The following is a 20,035-nucleotide window of genomic DNA, read 5'->3' as shown; positions in this document are numbered from 1 at the left end:
GTCCTCGATCCATAGATTGGTAGCATTACCAAGTGTGCTTTCCCTCTAAACCTACACCGGACAATTTATTTTCATCAATCCAATAATTGTATGAAAATTTGTGGTAGTTTTCATAAGAATTCAAGTCCAAATTTTCGAAACATAATATGTACAGTAAATTAAACTCAAACAGAAAGATTCTTCAAATCACACATATTTCATAACATATAGCCATTGAAAATATTAAAGACAAAATGACAGTGCCTCAGAGAATAACGGTGAAAAGTTATATTTCACGCTCCTGTTTACAACAAAATTAGTAGTTGTCAAAATTTTTCAAAATTATTAATTCAGTATGACGTAATTGAGACGTTTTCGAGTAACTTATCCAGAGCGTGATCTCTTACAATATCACAAATTTATTAAAAATTAAGACTAGAATTACTAACAATGAATTTATTTATATACATAAATTAATTTTATTTGTCACTTAGGATACAAACTCGTTAATTATTCAAAAGTAAAATAAAAAGATGTTATTCTAAATTTACAAGTGTGATTTCTCTCTCCTTAAATTTGTTGGTTTAATGATCAATTGTGAATATTCCATAGATTCTAACTAAAAGAACTTTTTCCTATTCCATCATGGATGAAGATCCAAAACAAGCTTTGCGAGATGTTAGCCGTGTGCCTTTACTCTACGGATATGGCACCATCTACGGCAAAGACCAAACTAGCTACTTTCCGAACAATCGCACAGATGAGATCGAAAAGTTGGCAGTGAGTATTTCTTTCTATTTTCGTTTAGTTCTGACAGTTTGTACTGTGTCACTGTTAGGAATACATGTATCAGTGTTAAAAGAAATCAAAGAACAATATGTATACTCCGCGACAAAAGTTCTTTTCGTTTGGTGAAGTTTAACGGTGGTATACCTGGAACGTACAGAAAATTATATTTTTTTTAATTTACTGTACTCTAATTGTCCTTCTATTCTGAATTATTTACGAAACTAATTTCATCAAGAGGAAAATACTTTTGTAGCTGAGTGTACAAAATGCTGCTCAGAACATAAATAAATAAATAATCTATTGCAGCAAAATAAAAGCTGAATTGCATTAGAGTGATAATAAACGATATACTTTGTAATGCCATAAAAATTCGTTTTCCCGATTTTCTGAAGAAACTACAGATGTGTATTTACGTCTCAAACACGTCATTTTATTACAGCTCTATATAATCCTATCAATTGATATAGGCTTTTTTAAAACCTTTGAACAATATTACTATACTTCAACTTTTAAAATTTAATCATAAGTTTAGATTACATCTTATTAAAGGAGCAGTTTGAGTTAAAAACAAGTTTGGTGCAATAAAAAGAGTAACAAAATAATAAGAGACCCTTTTTAAAAAAAAAAAAATCTTGATATGCCGTCTCGTTCAGCTTCTATAGGTATTTGTTTCTGATGAATCACAAATGCTGACGTCACCGGTGGGCTACTCGAGGAACTCATTGTGACTCAGCAACCACTCCCTTCTACGCAGCTGATAAACCTTTAATAGTGCAGTGGATTTAATAGGTTATTTTGGGTTCGTTAGCAGCCTTGCTTTGTGTTGATTTCTTGAGGGACGTTTTTGTTAGTTGTTTTTCCTACAACATTAGTATAAAAATACAGAGAGAGCAGTGTTGTGCGAAGCAGTGTATCTTCCAGAGGTTTTTGGTGGTGGCACTGCCTCTCGGAGCTCTAAGATTATACCTCGGATGATACCAAAATAATTTGTATATAATATAATAAATATAATAGTACTGTGTGAAAATAATGTGCCCCTCCGAATACTAAGTGTGCGCCCCCCGGAACATTTTTTCTGAAAGGACACTGGTGCGAAGTAGAAAACACTTGTTGGTACAGCGCCTGCTGTGTCTGTGAAGTAGAAATGCCTAACCGTGCTGTGTTTTCGGTTCTAATTCTCGTGTGATTAAAGTTGAGGACTAAAGGGCCTTGTGCGGAGTCGTTTTGACGTATGATTAGCGTCATATTTAAGACCTGACTATTGCAGGAAACATGTTAGTCGAACTCTCTAGTATGGCACTAATCACCCGTCAGAACGACTCTGCATAAGGCGGACTGTATCTTTTTTCACGTTTCCAAGTCGTGAGAAATCACCAAATCGATATAAATTATGGCTCAAGAAAATCAATAGAAAAAAATTTTGTGCCAAATGAAAACACTCGCGTTTGTTTCAAACATCTTGAAGAGTACGACTTCAAGTTTACTGAAAGACAGGCTAATGCCAAGAGAATTATTTACAAGCAAACTGAGAAAGAATGATGTTGTATGTATATTGAAAGGTTTAGAATCTGAGCCATGGAACAAGTGCCGATGTATGTCCAGTTACCAACGTAAAAATATCGTACAAGAAGCAATTGACGGTTGTGGTCAAGACGAGGCATTAGAGGTAATAGCGGCGGTGTCACTCATGATTATGAAAATACTGTTTTAGAAATAAATGTAAATACAACTGCTATACAATGTGAATTGGGAAGTGAAATATACCGGCTTGTAGAAAGAATCAGTGACGATGACAGTGTTCCTGAGGACATAGATTAATCGTTTAATTTTTCTGTATCAAGTGACAATGATGATGAAACGGGTGAGGAGAGTTGTTCCGTGGAGAGCGATGCGAATAAAACAAATTTAATCGGTAAAGTATTTTTCGTATTCTGGCAAACTTTACAGATGTTATTTCATTTTCGCCACATACGTCGCTCTCCTGCACATATCTTGAAGCACAAACTTATAGTGTTAGCGTTGAAAATTGCAACAAAACGTGAAAATGAACATACTTAAATTTGGGAACCGGAACCATGATTAAAGGAGAGGTACCTAGGTGTTGTAACAGTCTAGTCCGTCATCTATTTACATGGTAGTGGTTTCGAAATTTCAGTTCCTTTTGTGAATCGCTGAACTTATACTTTGTAGGAAAAACTACGTTTTATAATATTATAAAAACTTTTGTGCAGCCCACCATAAGATATTATCATTTTCTACATGCAGATGACATTTCTAACTCTTTGCAATCAGTTCTGTAAAAGGAAATCGCACTTTAGACTGTGCCATCACAGCTCTCACAAACTAAATGCTTAGCACTGTGTATGCAAGCCTGCTCTCGCTGCTTGACTACGAATGACGTCATCACAAAATCTTTCTTCCTCTGTTACTCGCTAACAACTGAACGTATCGCGATCAAACACCATTCCTTTTAGAATTTTCAACTCTACAAATGGAAATAATTTGTAAAAAATGCATTTCTAAGTCGAACTGCTCCTTTAAGCATACTGCATACTGGCGATTTGCTAGTGTCCTAGTAAGAGATAAAAAAAGATAAATGGGTAGGTAAGGATCTTTTCTCTGATGAAAGCGCAACACTTGTGGTATCGACATTTGCGGTACTTCAAATATCGACCTTTGTGATACTGGAATATTTGCGGTACTATTTGAAATAACTTATTCTCTAAGTTAAGAAAGGATATTTTCGGGGTTAGAGGGTAAGTACGTAGTGTCAACTGCTACACAAAGACCAAATTTTATAACATTGATGTAGCCAGCAAGCTGTTCTGTTGAAAAATAACATGACTTTTTCAGGAGACTCGGGGTTTTTTTGCACACTAAAAACAGACTAAAAATCTTCTTTCAGAATATGAAACCATTATTACCTTACCATACATGCACACAAACAAACCTTTCTCAGAACACTAAGAACATCTAACCCAAATATAAAGATCAGTTATTCAGAAAAGTGAAAAAAGACTTTACTGGGATACATGGTAAATAATATGTAAACAAATGCTTGTTTGTGATTGGCCAAAACTGAAAAATGTAAACAAGTCCTTAAATCTGATTATTCAAACGCCTGTCCACGATACTTAAAGTTAACTTCTAGAAATATTTATATTTTTTGTTTTCTTTTATAGCTTTCATGAACAGTTTTCTAATAGCTATTTGCCAATGTTTACTCAAAGTTGAAATATCATATTCTTTCTTAGTTTTTAACATATTGAGATATTTGTAATTACCAGAAAGTATTACGGAATTATCCAAAAAGCAACTTGGATTTTCATGATTTATAATAGAATTCAATTAGTATATTAGAGATAAACACATAACAGCGTAAGTTTCGAAACAAATGCAATGTATAAAATTAGATACAGTAGTACATATAGTTACTAATGAATGCAATACCATAATAATAAACAATACGACAGATAAATACAGCGGGCAGATAGAGAAATTTAATTTTACGATAATCAAAACAAAAAAACAAAAAAAAAAAGCAGTTTGAACACAATACAAGTAATAACAATACAGAAGGTTTTCCACAAAAAAAATTACATTGATATTAATAGCTAGTAATGAATACAAAACGCGTCTACTGACCCACTTGTCAGTATTGTACAAGTACAAAACAATATATACAACAGATAAATACAATGGATAGATTGAGACAATTTAAAATCACAATAATAAAAATAATAAATAACTTAACTTCTGGAGCAAACAAGAATTACTCCAACTTTTAAATGTGTACCACTTTCTTCAAGAATTTCTTGACATCTTTCGAGGCAACATATTCAGTTAATGCTTTTTCTATTCTTTCGTCTAATTTTATGTAGTGATATCGTTACGTTTCCCTTCAAAGTTTCAAGTTCTTCTTTCATATAGGTAAGTCGTACACAGCCTCACTTTTTTAGATACTTCACTAAACAGTACACATGAGGAATTGACTTATCTATCAATGATTTGAGTCTGTGGTTCAACCTTTCAACAGCAATATTCGTTCTGTGCTGTTGATTCGAGCAGTTCCACATGGCGATGTCAATACCGACATTATTATTTAACAACTGTTCTATAAAATAATCTAAAAACCTCTCAAGTTTTTCGTGATGTGATGTATCTTCCATAATGGAAAGCTACCCAACTTCAATATCATATACAGGGAGAAAAGTTAGAGCAGAACACATTCTGAGGAAGAGCCTCACCTCTGGAACTGATTTATTGTCATTTGTGAGTCCTAATTCCTGAACCTTCCACAAGCATTGATTAAAATGAAAATTATACCCACTAACGTGCGTTTCCTGGTGTGTTCTTCGAGATGTTATTGCTGCTTGCTCAAAATCCAATTTGATTAATTTCATTAATATTAGCCTTCACCAAACTGAAAATATCCCTGATATGTCTTACTAGTTCTTGTTGGTAAGAGGTCGAAGATCAAAGGGAAGATATTCGCTTTCTCCAAGTTATCTTCCCATTCTTCAGAATTTCGGTACTGGCTGTACTGAAAATCCTGATTAAAAACGAATACTTTCTTTTTAGAAATTTCGATTACTGTGATAGTTTCCATTAGGTGGCCTGTGTGATCTTCTCCTATACAGAGTGGCCCAAAAGTAGGTATACAGTCCTGTATGTTCTATATATGTAGGTCTGTATACCTACTTTTGGGCCACTCTGTATATCCATAACCTACCAAAATCAGAAAATCAGAATGAATCACATAATCTTAGACTATTTCATCTCCATATACACCCCGGGGGTTGAAATGGATGCTTTTGGCTCACGTTCCATGGTGTGTACCGCAAATGTCCCACTGTCTAAGGGAAAGTTTTGAACAGTACCGCAAATGTCCCAGAAAAAACTGGTTTTCTGGTTATGTACCGCAAATGTCCTGATACCTTCTCTGATACGTCATAGCTTTCGAAAAGGAAATTGGATTCTACCATCTCGAAATGGGGTATAAGCAATTTCCATTGAGGTACTTTTCTTAAAGATACAGTAAGATGTCGAGTGCACATTGTGTCTTTGTTGTAAGTTCAACGACCAGTCTCTAGTAATTCGCTTCAGATAGTGTTGCGAGAAAGGATGAGAAGAAACAAAATATTCGTGACAAGATATAAGACGAAAGAAAGTTCTTCCAATAGAAACAGATATACTGTTAACCGCAAGTAAGTACTTTCAGACACCCTTTCAAGACAAGACAGTTCCAAATTTCTTCATGTGACCAATACTAGCTGTGTAACTGATTGGTCTGTGTTGATGAAATCCCAACAGGCACTTACAAGGACAACATCGGGATTTTGAGGGAACATTTCTCGCTGAGGATGAACTATAACTTACGTGAGAAAAGAAAAAAAAGTCTTGTTATGAAGAAAAAACATTGTTTTCTCCAGCGGAAGTTGTTGACTTCGGTTATATACCATGGTCATGATGCCTTGTATTTTGCTTCCAATTTTTTATTTGTAGAGAACTACGATGCAATACTGTTTTAAAAGAACGCTGATATATACGCATATGTGTGTAGCATTTCATACACAAGCTAAAGGAAAGCTCACTTTGTTCCTTCTGCACAGTATCTCTCTGCTAATGTATTATCACTGGATTAAACCAATTGTTCTAATTTTGTCCATTGCTTTATCAAATACTAAAGTGAATATATCATATTTTATTTCTTCCAAACAGATGCCGATTAAGTCTTATGTGTATGAGAAATATCCATACACTGCAGTGCCGGATCTTATGGCAGCTGACAGAGTAGTGACAAGAGAGCGCTTACTGCGAAGGGAACCTCTTCCTATTTCCAGATGTGATCACGGACGACGAAAACAGATCGAACTCTTTTACCTGGTAAGCTATCAAGATTTAATTCAGTAGGGGAGACCGGGGCTGGTTGGCAAACTTTTCGTTCTTTATTTTTTTTATGAGCAGATGGTGCACTGTATTGCAATGTAATGGATGTGTACGGACAGACCAATGTTTCCTCTAATATATTCAATTTTTGTTTTTGTTTTGTTGCTTACAGTTTTCGAGAAATACATTTTTCTTTCTTTTAAAATGGAGTATGCCAACCAACCCCTAGTAAGCGGCTGGTTGTCTGATATTGTGAGACTAGTTGGCATACTTTTTAAATATAGCAAAACACAGACAGTAATCCAATACGTGAATGCTATTCTATAACATTGAAGTAAAAGATTGGTAGAACTGTAAACAACATAATAAAACAAACAATGTAACAATAAAAGTAAAATGAAATAAAATTCCACACGGGGTTGTTTGGCTCACTTGCCAACCAACCCCAAATGCTATACGGCAACTAATCCCAAGCCCATGTTGTGCAACAAAGTCGTAATTACTCAGCATTTGTTTGGTATTTACATTTTATTGTTTGAATATTCATAAAAACATAGTTCAGATCTAACTAATGCTATATTACTTACCTCTGCACTCCAAGTAGTGACGATTCTGTGATGCTGTAACGAAAAACTGAAAAAAAATACTTCAGACTGGCAAAAACACTTTTTATCTAATAGACACCATAATCCGCAAGTTACAAATTCCATATGAAGGTGGCAGTTGCATCCATAGGTCGCTCTTTTATGACAGCAGCAACAGCTCATTATGTTAATTAATGTAGGAGTTAAATGCAGTTCGTCAACCAGCCCCGGTCTCCCCTACTATTACAGAGAATATATAATGCAAAGTTAGCCTACAATTTAAGAAAGTTATTTTGTTCCGTCCAGTAAATCAAACTAAATCTCAGTATACCGTTTTAGAGCACGATAAATGCAAATTAATGGCTAAGTTAATTGATGAATCATAAGGAAATGGCTCTACGCCAAGGTAAATTGTGGAAATGGTATTTGTATATAATAGAAACTGGTAAAGATGCCCATGCATGTATTAGGATAGGAAATAATCTTCCCTAGTTTCCACCACTTCTCAAGGTAGTTCTGTAGGTGTTAGAAGCTGAATAGAAGTTGAAATTTGATCTTCCAGGTCTTAGGAATCAATAAAGTAAGGATTACAAAAGACCATGTAGCTGTAGAATGAGATACAATTAGATGAGACATGACATTGACTTATTTTGTGAACAACTAAGCCGTACGAAAATCTATTGATGCGTAGAGCGTGAAAGTAGGTGATATACAATAATGTTAGTTGAGTGAGAAAATAAGAGAATTACCAGATGAAAGAAAATTATCTGATTTGAGAAAATAATTACTTGAAGTCACATGTGTGTAGAGAAAGGAGATATAACTTAATTGGAGATTTATGCCAACATATAGAAGAACGAATGAATTCCGAGACATAGAAATGAAATACGAAGCATTTATAACATTACAATATCATAATATTACGTAAAGAACCATAGAAAAATATTTTTAGATTGAGATATTACAACAGACCCGTTAGGATGGAATATCCTGTTAAAAATGAAAGAATGCCGGTGACACACAGCTGTGTGAGAAGTAGGACATGTGCAGATACAATGTGTATTGGAACAACGAAAGAAATAAAAAGCCTTCAGTTGGCTTTTCTTGATATTGGGTATATAAAAAAGAAAATCTATAATGAAACTTAATAAAATGAAAAAAAAAAATCTCAACGAACACTTATCTGAGCAAAAAACTGAACGTTATTATTGTTGACTTCAGCTATCAGCACAACTTACATCACTAGGGAAGACCGGGGATGGTTGACACACTTTTTCATTTGTCGGCTGTAACTGGTGAGGTAAATTTTCTAGAGAAGGAAAGGAAATATTGGCAAACTCGTTATACTTCCTCCTACTAATTAAAACAATGTCGAATATTATCTGTATAACATTATGGGAGCTAGACGTGTGAAAATAACATTAAGTGAAAGGTGTCAACTAGCCCCGAGTCTGGGTTGGTTGACACACTGTATGGGGTAAGTGGACACATTCATACATTGAAATATTTTGTACATATTTTTTCCATATTCAGTGTATTTCCAAATTATACATTCTAGTTAATAAGTACTAAAATGACAACTAGGACTATTATCTTAAATAACTGAATACAAATAATGCAAATGATGTGTTACGCTTACTGTAGGCAACTAAAAACGTGTATAGGCTCTACTATGTAGACTAACGTTCGCAATTTCTTTAAAAGGAAATCGGTCCTGTGCTTCCTACCTAACAAGCACAACCAAAAGTATTATCAAAACTGCGTATTAATTCTTCCTACAACAAAAATAACTGTTGATTGGAATAGGCCTATAATTGACCTTAGCTCATTCTTTTCACAACTAAAACAGAACAAAACAGAGCAAGATACAAAACATTTTTATCTGTAGCTAACGTAGACCTAGTAGCTATTTCACAACAAAGTAAGCCTAGCTACATTAAATCACAAAACATTACATACATGTGTTTTCCACTCAGACATATCTTCCATTGAATCACAATTATGACACAAATAGAATTTGCTTCTGTCAATACATGCCTTGTGAGCCCAGTTCTTGCAATATGAGCATTGGATCCATGATTCGTTTGGTTTATTATTGGTATAGATAACGACATGTGGCATTTTCTACTTCTTGTGGTAACCTATTACAGACCTAATGACGGAAAACAAAGAAAATTTATTGTTTGAATATATTTACTTCTCCCCCTCCACTTTCCATTTTACTTTCTCCCTATTCTTCATTGAATATTTTTTTAAAAAAACAACAGTAGTATGCCTATCTACATTACAATGGAAAAATCATTTCACCGTTCCTGGCTCCATCTTACCTAAAAAAACATATTCTTCCGTTTAGCATTTATTTCTTTCAAACTCTTCTGTTCCTTTAGGAATGCAAAAAAAATTGTCCTTCGTCTCAATATAACAGCGGAAAATAAACCTCGTAAAAAGTTAGAGTATTCTATATTAAGAATTGAAGTCCCGTGTTATTATTAAAATATATTGAATTGAATATATTTGATTAAAATTAGGTAAAGATAACACAGTCACTGTTAGAAATTCGAATAATTTTGCAATAGGGAACTATTATTTGTTATACGCATTGTAAGTATTGACCGGAAACACAAACATTTATTTGAAATTATATTAAACCAAATGTGTTCAATTGTATATTGTGTAGATTCCTTTTAAAAAAATGCTTATAAATAAACATAATTACTGAATTTGAAGTGCACACAATCTCATCGGTGAGGAGAAACGAGCGCGCGAATACGTGGCGTTACGACAGGATTCGAACACCCGTCCACCTAACATAGAGCCAAAAATCGGTAGGAAGACATGAGTTTCCATCCGATCGATGGTCGCGAAGTGAAAACGTAGAGACATTAATTGTTAATAGTAGCAATTTTTTTGAAACGAAGTTTGAAAAATTCCTGAAAGAATTAGTGGAATAAAATTCTTAGTTTTAAGTTAATAGTAATGATATTAATATGCTAATAACATGATATGCACACTGTTTCTCAACTTGAAAAATTCAAAGTTCCCATTCAACTTCCTTTGTACTCCACAAAAGGATCATGCATCTTCACACTCCCGGTATGGGTGATACTGATTTACCAAATCTTTTTCTTTGCAAATCGACAATATTGAGTTAATAGGGCGCCAATGCTTTTATGAGCGCGTTTATTCTTTTCCAACATTGTTTCTTTCTTTTTGCTCGTTCGGCGCTCTCTTGCTATGAGCGCCCGGGGCGACAGTCCCGCTCGCTTCCCAATAGCTACAACTCTGACATCTTCAACATAAACGTACGGTACGTACAGTACATAGCAATACTAAACTAATTAATATTAAGTTACCTAATACAAGATTGATAAAGATAATTTAATATTTGGTAAAAAAAAAAATACAAATAAGTAAGAGCAACGAGTAACCATTTCGTATTAGTTTGGATCAACTAGACCCAAAATATTCGTTTTAGTTTGCGATGATCGACATAGCACTTACAGTTGCTTCTCGCTTTTGCATTGAGTTGCGATCCGCAAAATTTTGAGAGGACTGTTGCAGAATATGGTCATAGTACAGCCAAACCTTGGTAGGCTGGATCGCAAGAGGCTGTCAACTTAATGTCACTTACAGATATTGATGTAATTGAGTGTATACGGGAATACATGGCGTATACCTACCATTTATTTTTATTTTCTAGTGTATGCTCTTCTTAATTTCATGAAAGGACGAGCGTATAAGGAATTGGGTGTACGCTACGTTTCTGAGAACTGTCAAACGTACCTACCAAAAATTCTGGGATTACATCACTGCTTGAAGAGGCATCTCACGTATAGGGTTTCTTACTTAGAAGGTTAAATTGCCGATGTCCTATTTATAGAGATAATGTTGAATGACAAGATTCTCAGTAATAGAGGTTTCTCAGGCATCCAGGTCCCATTTATCCATGTTTGACTGTAGTCTTAATTTTTCTGTTTGATAAAAGTTTCTTTATTTTATGAGACTTGTTGTGGGACAATAATAATAATAATAATAATAATAATAATAATAATAATAATAATAATAATAATAATAATAATAATAATAATAATAATGATGTCTGGGGACAAATAATAATGCAACAATTATTTAAAAAAATAATTATTATATTTTCCTCTCTTATTAATACAGGCCACTCAATTACAAAGAGATCAATACAGAGATCACTCAGGAAGGCTTCATCCTTTGAGTTATTTCCAGAATGCAGATGTCTTGTTTAAAGATGCACCATCTCCTAATGAGTAAGTTGTTATTAGATTTACTACATAAAAAAATGTTTGCCTAAATTATAAGGAACAAGGTGAACTTAACAGACATGCTATTTATATCATGAACTAACAAGTAAGTGTTAGGATAGGGGAAGAACTGACGGAAGAGAGTACAATTGGAAGGGGAGTTCGACAAGGATGCTGCATATCGCCAACACTATTTCATGTCTATCTAGAAGAGATAGTGAAAAAGAGTTTACATGATGATGATCGTATTTCGGTAGGAGGTAGAATGATTAGATGCATAAGATTTGCAGATGATATGGCGCTTGTTGCAGAATGTGAAAAGAAAATCAATAAAATGTTAGAAAAAATGAGAAAGGGCTTTGAAGAATATGGAATGAAAATAAATGTTAGAAAGACAAGAGCCATGGCGATTGGAACGAAGGGGTCTGTGTCAAATATAAAAGTAGGAGGGGAGAAAATAGAACAAATGAATAGTTTTCGATATCTGGGTAGTATTCTTAGTAATAACATGAAGTGCGAACGTGAAATAAAAGCAAGGATAGGAATGGCGAAAGAAGCCTTTAGGAGGAAGAAAAGTCTGTTTTGTGGGACCTTGAAGAAAGAGTTGAGAAAAAGACTCATAAAATGCTTCGTGTGGAGTGTTGTACTGTATGGGGCGGAAACGTGGACATTACGTAAAGGTGATGAAAATCGACTGAAAGCCTTCGAAATGTGGGTGTGGAGAAGAATGGAAAGAATTAGTTGGGTCGAGCGCAAAACGAATGAGAGAGTGTTAGAAATGGTGGATGAGAAAAGAACACTTTTAGATATTATTAAGAAGAGGAAGAGAAACTGGTTGGGACATTGCCTAAGAAGAGATTGTATCAAGAGGGACGTCCTAGAGGGTATGGTCTCGGGAAAGAGAGGGAGGGGGCGAAGGAGACTACAATTAATGGATGATATAAAAACAGAAAGATCATACGCGAAGACGAAGAAGTTAGCGGAGGACCGTGGAGCATGGAAGCTTCTCAGCTGCGGCAAGTGACCTGCCAATAAAGGCAGAATACCTATGATGATATATATATATATATATATATATATATATATATATAGTGGCGGATCCAGGATATGATCAAGGGAGGGGCTAAACCATAATTTGCCGTTTTATCCAGTGTAAAGCAGAATTGAAGCCCATTTTATCCAGTGTAAGTCTGAGCGTAAAGGGGAGGGTATAGCCCCTTAGCCCCCCTTGGATCCTCCCTTGTTTTATATATATATATATATATATATATATATATATATATATATATATAGTATATATACTACTACTATGTCATCCTAAATATTTAAATATATAGTGGTGGAAACGCATTTTAGAATATTCTGTGTACATCATCCGATTTAAACGAATTAGCATACAGAATATGTTTCTGGATAGAATTACCATATTTTTGCTATTAAAAGCCGGAATGTGTTTGTGGGGGTAAACTTCTCAAACCGGGGAACTTTGGTAGAATGTTTTACTTCCACTCTTTCTATCGGGAGAAGTTACCTAACCAGAATAACAGTTACTTTTATTTCATTTTTGTTGAATGTATCGGTAATAATGGTTAGGAAATTAACGTTAGGTACAGAAATTACATATTAACAGTATGCTGTATGCTAATACCAGCAACTTCTTACTTCGCTGATGTCATCTCTGTATGGATGTCAATGGCGGACAGTTTCAGCAACGTCTGTGACGTGCGTACTTGCTCAAGACACAATAGTACCGTAGTGTTTACGTATTTCTGGATTGAGCTGTAGAGTGTTTGTTCACGGGGAATAAATCCCATCATGAAACTGGTGTTCCTTGCTCGCCATGTCTGATACTCCAATCGTATTTGTGGTTCTTCCATGCTTGGTAGTAGGCCTAATGACCAGCCTCGAGTATCCGTGATTTGGAATGATTTCCGCGGTAGGAGATAAAATCCTCAAAGTAGAGTATATGTTCGATTTCTGCAATAAATATTGAGTGTATCACCTATTTTCTTGTAACACAAGAACAAATTGTTACTCAAATCTTCTCAACCTTAAAACCTGCGAAAATACGACCTATTACTTAAATAAAATTATAACGTAATGATATGATTACACAACGAGTGTTAATTTACACAAATTGATGGTTAGAATTTCAGGAATATTACTCAGTGTGTTGAGTTGAAAGAACATTTTAATAACATACAACCATCGGCTTGTAAGACGACCAGTAAGCAAAAGCATTAAAATACAGGAAAATTTAAAAAGCAAAAGGTAGTAGCTACAGCACTAAACTTTCCCGCTCCAATTTCTTAAACTATATTTAATTATGTTGCAGTTATTACTTAGACATTTATGAAACACGAAGAAAGAAATATACGGCGTTTTCGGAGAGCTTCATCAGAAGAAAATGAAACTTAAAAGTACTCCTTTTTCGACCTTTTTGATATATTATCTATGGCATTAATAAGGGTTATTAGTGAAATATTTGTTTAAAAATATTAACAAAATTGCATGAGCCCTTTTTGAGAAAACTTTTTTAAAAACTCATTCCCAAGAGTAAACTACCCCTTGTGAATATTTTCATGACATATAATTTGCGTATATTTATCGGGTTAATAGTGAAATATTTATTTGTGATATATGAACAAAACAGCCTGATTTGTTTTTAGAAAATCATCTGGGGAAAAACCCACTTGCATAAGTTAATTATTTCTAGTGTATTTTTCGTAAAAAATGAGTCATGCCATATTGTCATGGTATTATTTAGACATTAGTATAAATATAAAAATATAAACACAAATCGAATAAATAATAAAGATACATAATATAAATACTAAACAGAATACATTATATATATATATATATATATATATATATATATATATATATATATATATATATTAAAGTGAATTACATCACATCCATTGTTTCTTCTTCTATCTTTTTCTAATAGCACTCGCACCAGTTCTGGAAGGTAATCTGTGGGTTTTCATGTATTGATAAAAACAATTGATCTTTTACACCGTCATTCACTATTGCATATCATGCTTCGGTCTGTAGAGGTATAGTTAATTCGTTCATAAACAGACAGCATTGTCTCAATGATTAAAATAGTTACAGGCACAACCCAAGCATAATAAAGTGTCATTTGTATTCCATTTTTCACCGTGTTGTTTACAAAGTTCTCATGCGCAAAATAATCTGTACACTCACACATTTTCTTTCCATTACTTAATAATGGTGGTAATGGTGGAGGGAATGATGATTCATGAGAAAACATTTACGGATGACGTTCCTGGTCTAACGGAATCCAACTCGTCATAAAGGAGGTGCTCTTTTTGCAATGTTTCAACAACCCCTACTACAGCTCCTCCTGCAGCTAGTAACGATGATATTGCTAATGCTGTTCTTAATCCTGCAGGGCCCCCCGGATCCTTGGTTAGGTCTATTATCTCCTATAACCAAATCTGGAGATTTTGGTGAATGGCATAATGTGTCGTTCACGAATTTAAACTTCTTCTGCATCTGGTCCAAGGTTTTTCTATCTCATTTCTAAACAAATTTCACATTACTTCCGCAGGTGTGATTGCATCCGCATCCAGATAATTACGTTCGTATCAAGATTATGGTCTTAAGTTAGTTCCATCACTGCATGGTATCCGTCCAGCTTATTCCAAGTGCATGGAAACCCAGTCAGTTCAGCGAGTCCGTCGGAAGCAGACGTACCGGTACAGTGCTCCTCATCGAGACCATATTTTTTTTACAACATTATTCTGACGAAGAGTCTACAATTCCAGCATGAATAAATATATTCTCGCCATTTTTTTAACAATTACATCATTTTTAGTGATTAAATTTTTAAATGAAGCTATATTGAGGGATCGATTTAAAATACTACTACTAATAAAAAAATATTTTTCTCCATTTTTATAATATTATGTGGTATGACATCCGTACCAATTATATTTTACAACGTGACCATAATGGCTGCGACAATTAAAATTTCCAACGACACCATATTGCTCATGCAAATAAAAATAAAAGAAAGGTCATTCACCTATACAACACATTATTACAAAGACGAAGTTGCCTACAAGAGAAACTACCACAAAGGTCAATGCACCAGAGTGCCAAATCAGTTTACATATGAAGCCCTTTCTACTTCGGTCTTTGAAAACTCTCTGAATGGTGTTAACTTAGTTTCGAACGAGGCCTGTGATAACTACTCGTACATGTCATTTTTGGGACCAGAAATTCCATAGAAAAGTTCTACAGCGACGGAATTGCGGTGTTGCTCGGAAAATTGAAGAAACTAATCGAACAAAATATGCCTTATTATTGTTTATATTTTGAATAAGATATACTGGGTGTCCCACATAAAACCGGCACGCCTTACTTCTATTTTGGAGTTCATAAAGAAATGGGTGTTGGTCTCCTTACTTATAAGGCTAATATAGTACATTGAAATATCGGATTACTTCTAGGAAGACATTGAAGTTGAGTTCGACAGTTTAAAAATAATAGTCGTACAAGTGTTGTGAAGAAGTGACGCAGTTTGTAATTCAACTTCGATTTGATATAGTGGGGTTTTACATAATGAGAGGTTTCATTAAACAGTCTAAAGAAGTGTTTGTGGCGAAATACCCTGATATTACGCCTCCCACAACCATTACAATTCAAGGTCTATACAAGAAATAGAGGACTACAGGATCCGTTGAGAATGTAACGAAGAAAAAATGTTCGACAGTGAAGATCCCGGTGATAATAAATAGAATTCCGAATGACATATTGAGAAACCCAAGTAAACGAGAAGGAGATTGTCTCAACAAGTTGATGTATTCCACAAAATTTGCCATCGTGTGTGATATTTACACATGAACAGGGGTACAAGTGGATCTGAAAAGGAAGGGGGACGCATGACGTGAAGCCGTCCCCCGTGCCTATCTTTGCCTATTGTAATTTTTTAGAAAGCGGGAGGACGCCACAGACATTTTCTGGAAGTGGGGCAACGACTTTCCCCCGCGTTCTCCCTCACTTTTACCCCTGCACATGAAGTAATGTAAAATGGTTTTCGCGTGAAAGGCATATAGACAGTGAGTCGTACTGGTTTTATGTGGGTCCTGTGTATGGAGGCACTAGAATCTTTCCTACAAACAATTCATTGGAATTAGAAAACCGATTGCATCCACCGAACTACTTTTTCTTTCCTATCGGTTGACCGATTTTCTTCGATTCATTATTTATTTATTTTTAATCATTGTTTTTCTCTTTAGAATACAGTCATCAAATAATTTTTCGTGTTAATGCGAAAGGAAAGGTGTAACATACTGTAATATGTGCACTAAAATTGAAATGTTTAAAACAACCTAAAATTTCCGACGCAAAAAGGCTGAAATACATCGGTTAAAAAAAGCTTCAAAAAAGCCGCTGGTTCCCCAAGCCCTCACGTCTCTCCCTTAGTAATTACTAAACGTACGTAAACAGTAGGAATTGATCGTCATACATGTGTACGTGAAACACCCTTATTTTGTCACAAAATTGAAGTATGTTAAGCTGTATCAGATCATCGAATGTTGGTCCCATTTTTTTAAAAATGAAAATACAGTGTACAGTGGAGTGTACTAACACATAATTATAACAGTTTATTTTGCTTCTTGAAGTGGATGTTGACGTGATTGTTGATTTCAGCACGCTGCTGGTGTCACATGTCATATATCCAATGACCCTGGTTTCACAGGATTTGTAGCAGACTGCAGATTAATTTCCTTTAGGGGGTCTCTCTTCTTATATATACAGTCAGTTCTTATAAGTCGAAGGATCTAAAGCGGAACATTACGGCTAAAATTGACAGCATGAGTCCACAGATGCTCCACAAAATAGCCTCAAATGTGGTAACAACAGCTCGTGCATGCATTGCTGAAGAAGGCAGACATTTCGAGCATATATATTGTGAAGATATGGCTTGATATTGCATTTATGGATACTATATAAGGTATTAAAATGATTAAGACGTACTATACTGTATGTCTTGCAGTTTGTGCTTAAAACCAGCAAAATTTACTTGCTTGCTTTGATGTACGCGACTTTTCAACCATCCTGTATTTCACAAACTGCTCCTGTTTGGACATGTCTATCCATGCTCAAACAAGCCTATACTTGCGGTGAATATTATGTGAAGCAGCATGTTTGCATTTCACAGGGAACTGAATCGAGAACAGTTTGTATAGCGACTCCCGTGCTAATAGTTATATTTATTAGAGAAATCAATGTTCAATTACGAAAAAAATATTTTGTTACGGTAATACATTAAACATACTAAGTGAACTTACTAATATAAACATGTTTGTCTTTTCAGTAATTATTTCAGGCCAATTCTCTACTGGGTGCGCTATAGGAAACCGCCAGTTTTCCCGTGGAATTTAGAAAAATGTGGCCAAGTTCCCACTCTTCCTGAGAGAAATCTTGCCGGCCGATACAACAGAGAGAGCATTGCCAATCGTAGATAATGGAGATATCTGCGAAGTCTACATGAAGGAATTTACACAGTGATCCATACAGTTCAACCCCCCTATGCCATCAATTAAACTACGTACGAACATTGAAAAACAATGGCTAAAAGCAGGACTAATGAAAACAATAATTTGAATCTATGTTTGTTAATAGTACAGGCTTAGAGATTAAGTTTAATCAATAAAACAACTAAAACTCGATTTTTGAGATCATTTACTTACTGGTAATTATACAAAATTTACTTACTTATTTACATATTGAAAGTTATCTCCAGTCATGAACTCAAGAAACTGATAAAACGTTTTTCGTTAATCAGATAAAAGGTTATCAGAGAAATTCTGGAAACCTAATCAATAGAACAATCCATTATTGCTTTTTTTTTTCGCTTAGTACCTTTCTGCAAATCAAAAACTACTTTCCATGCCCTATGGAACCTGGAAGTTCAACACCATATTCTCAAAAGGACTCCACTGGTTGTCCTCAGCCAATTGAATCCAATTTCAACTTTGTATTCCTATTTAAGCAAGATCTTAATATTGTCCTGCCATCTTTGCCTAAGTCTTCCTAATGGTATTTTTCCGCTTGTGTTTATAGTTAAAATTTTGAAAGCGTACCTATTTTATTTCATTCTGGCTACATGACTTGCACACTTGAGCCTCCTAGGCAAACAATATAAAGTATGCAGTTCTTTGTTATAAGTTTCCCTCACTCTCTATTTCCATCTCTCTAGAACGAAAGTGTCCGCATTAAGGTTTTATCTACATACTTTCAGTTCGCGTTCTTCCCTTAAAGTAAGCAATCACGTTTCACAACCGTGCAGTACAACTGGCATAATTATATCTATATCTATCTATCTATCTATCTATCTATATACAGTGGCGGATCCAGGATATGATCAAGGGAGGAGCTAAATCATAGTTTGCAGCTTTATCCAGTGTAAAGCAGGATTGAAGCCCATTTTATCCAGTGTATACCTGAGCGTCAAGGGCGAGGGCAATAGCTCCTATAGTCCCCCTTGGATATATATAAATTTTAAGCTTTAAGTTCTTCGTCAGAATTTAGGAAGACAAAAGATTTTGGACAGAATAATAACACAAATTCTTTGCTTTCAGTTGACGTTCAATTTCTTGGAGGCTATAGTTTTGATCTGTTAATGTTGATCCTAGATATTTGAAGATATCCACTTTGTCTAAAGTATTACTTGATATTTTAACATATGAACAATTCGCAGTATTACGGTCATAGTGAACTTTCATGATTTAATTTTATCTGCGTTTACTTCTAAACCTATGCCCATACAGGCAGTTAACTCTTAATTACTCTAGTAATTAAGTATCATCAGTAATCGCAAAAGTATCATCATAAAAAGTCTTTCAGTTATAGCAGTAGCGTATTTACGATTTTGTTTCAGGGGGCTTTGTCTGAAAATGTGAAAATTCTGTAAGATATTTCATATACTTTACTATAGTAAGTAAGATTTCGGGGGGGGGGGCTTAAGCCCGGAAGCCCCCCTAAATATGCAACTGAGTTATAGTATATTCCATTTTTTTAAGAACAATATTCAGGGACGTACTAACTGGGATAGGAAAAAATAACTGGGATAGGAAAAAATAACGACATATTTGATCCTGATAAAAGTATCAAATCAAGTCAATTTAAAAAAAAGCTCGTTTCTGAAGGATTTTTAGCGCAAAGGAGAAAAGAAACTCTATGAACGTTCACGGAAAATACATTAACACCAACTGCTTCACGTACTTTCAATCACTGCTCCTGAGAGGATCAGTCACCGTCACATCAATTGAATTTTTACGTCGGTATTTTTCATGGGACTTGCAATAAACATTATGATTGCGATAGTTGCAAATTTATATTTTATTTACTTACTTATTTATTTATTTTTATAACGAACTTACCGAATTCATTATTTAAAAGACGAAATAATTAATTCCGGGATTTTAACTGTCTCGGTGAACAAAAAAGTCCTCCAGGACAAGACGTAGAATCCTGTTA

At 34.7% G+C, this 20,035-nt stretch overlaps 1 protein-coding gene across 1 annotated transcript; it reads left to right on the top strand.

Moving 5' to 3' along the window:
* Positions 1 to 483: 483 nt before the first annotated feature.
* LOC145663750 (uncharacterized) lies at positions 484 to 18,219 on the top strand. Its single transcript, XM_081729840.1, has 4 exons — positions 484 to 759; positions 6,490 to 6,654; positions 11,412 to 11,521; positions 17,871 to 18,219. The coding sequence occupies exons 1-4, from the start codon at positions 625 to 627 to the stop codon at positions 18,019 to 18,021; spliced, it is 561 nt and encodes a 186-aa protein (XP_081585966.1). The 5' UTR covers positions 484 to 624; the 3' UTR covers positions 18,022 to 18,219.
* Positions 18,220 to 20,035: the final 1,816 nt, after the last annotated feature.

The sequence above is a fragment of the Thermobia domestica genome, chromosome 11 (genome assembly GCF_964235325.1).
Source record: "Thermobia domestica chromosome 11, izTheDome1.hap1.1, whole genome shotgun sequence".
NCBI lineage: Eukaryota > Metazoa > Arthropoda > Insecta > Zygentoma > Lepismatidae > Thermobia > Thermobia domestica.
The sequence above is the reverse complement of the archived record's forward strand: the minus strand, read 5'-3'. Positions and strand labels throughout refer to the sequence as shown.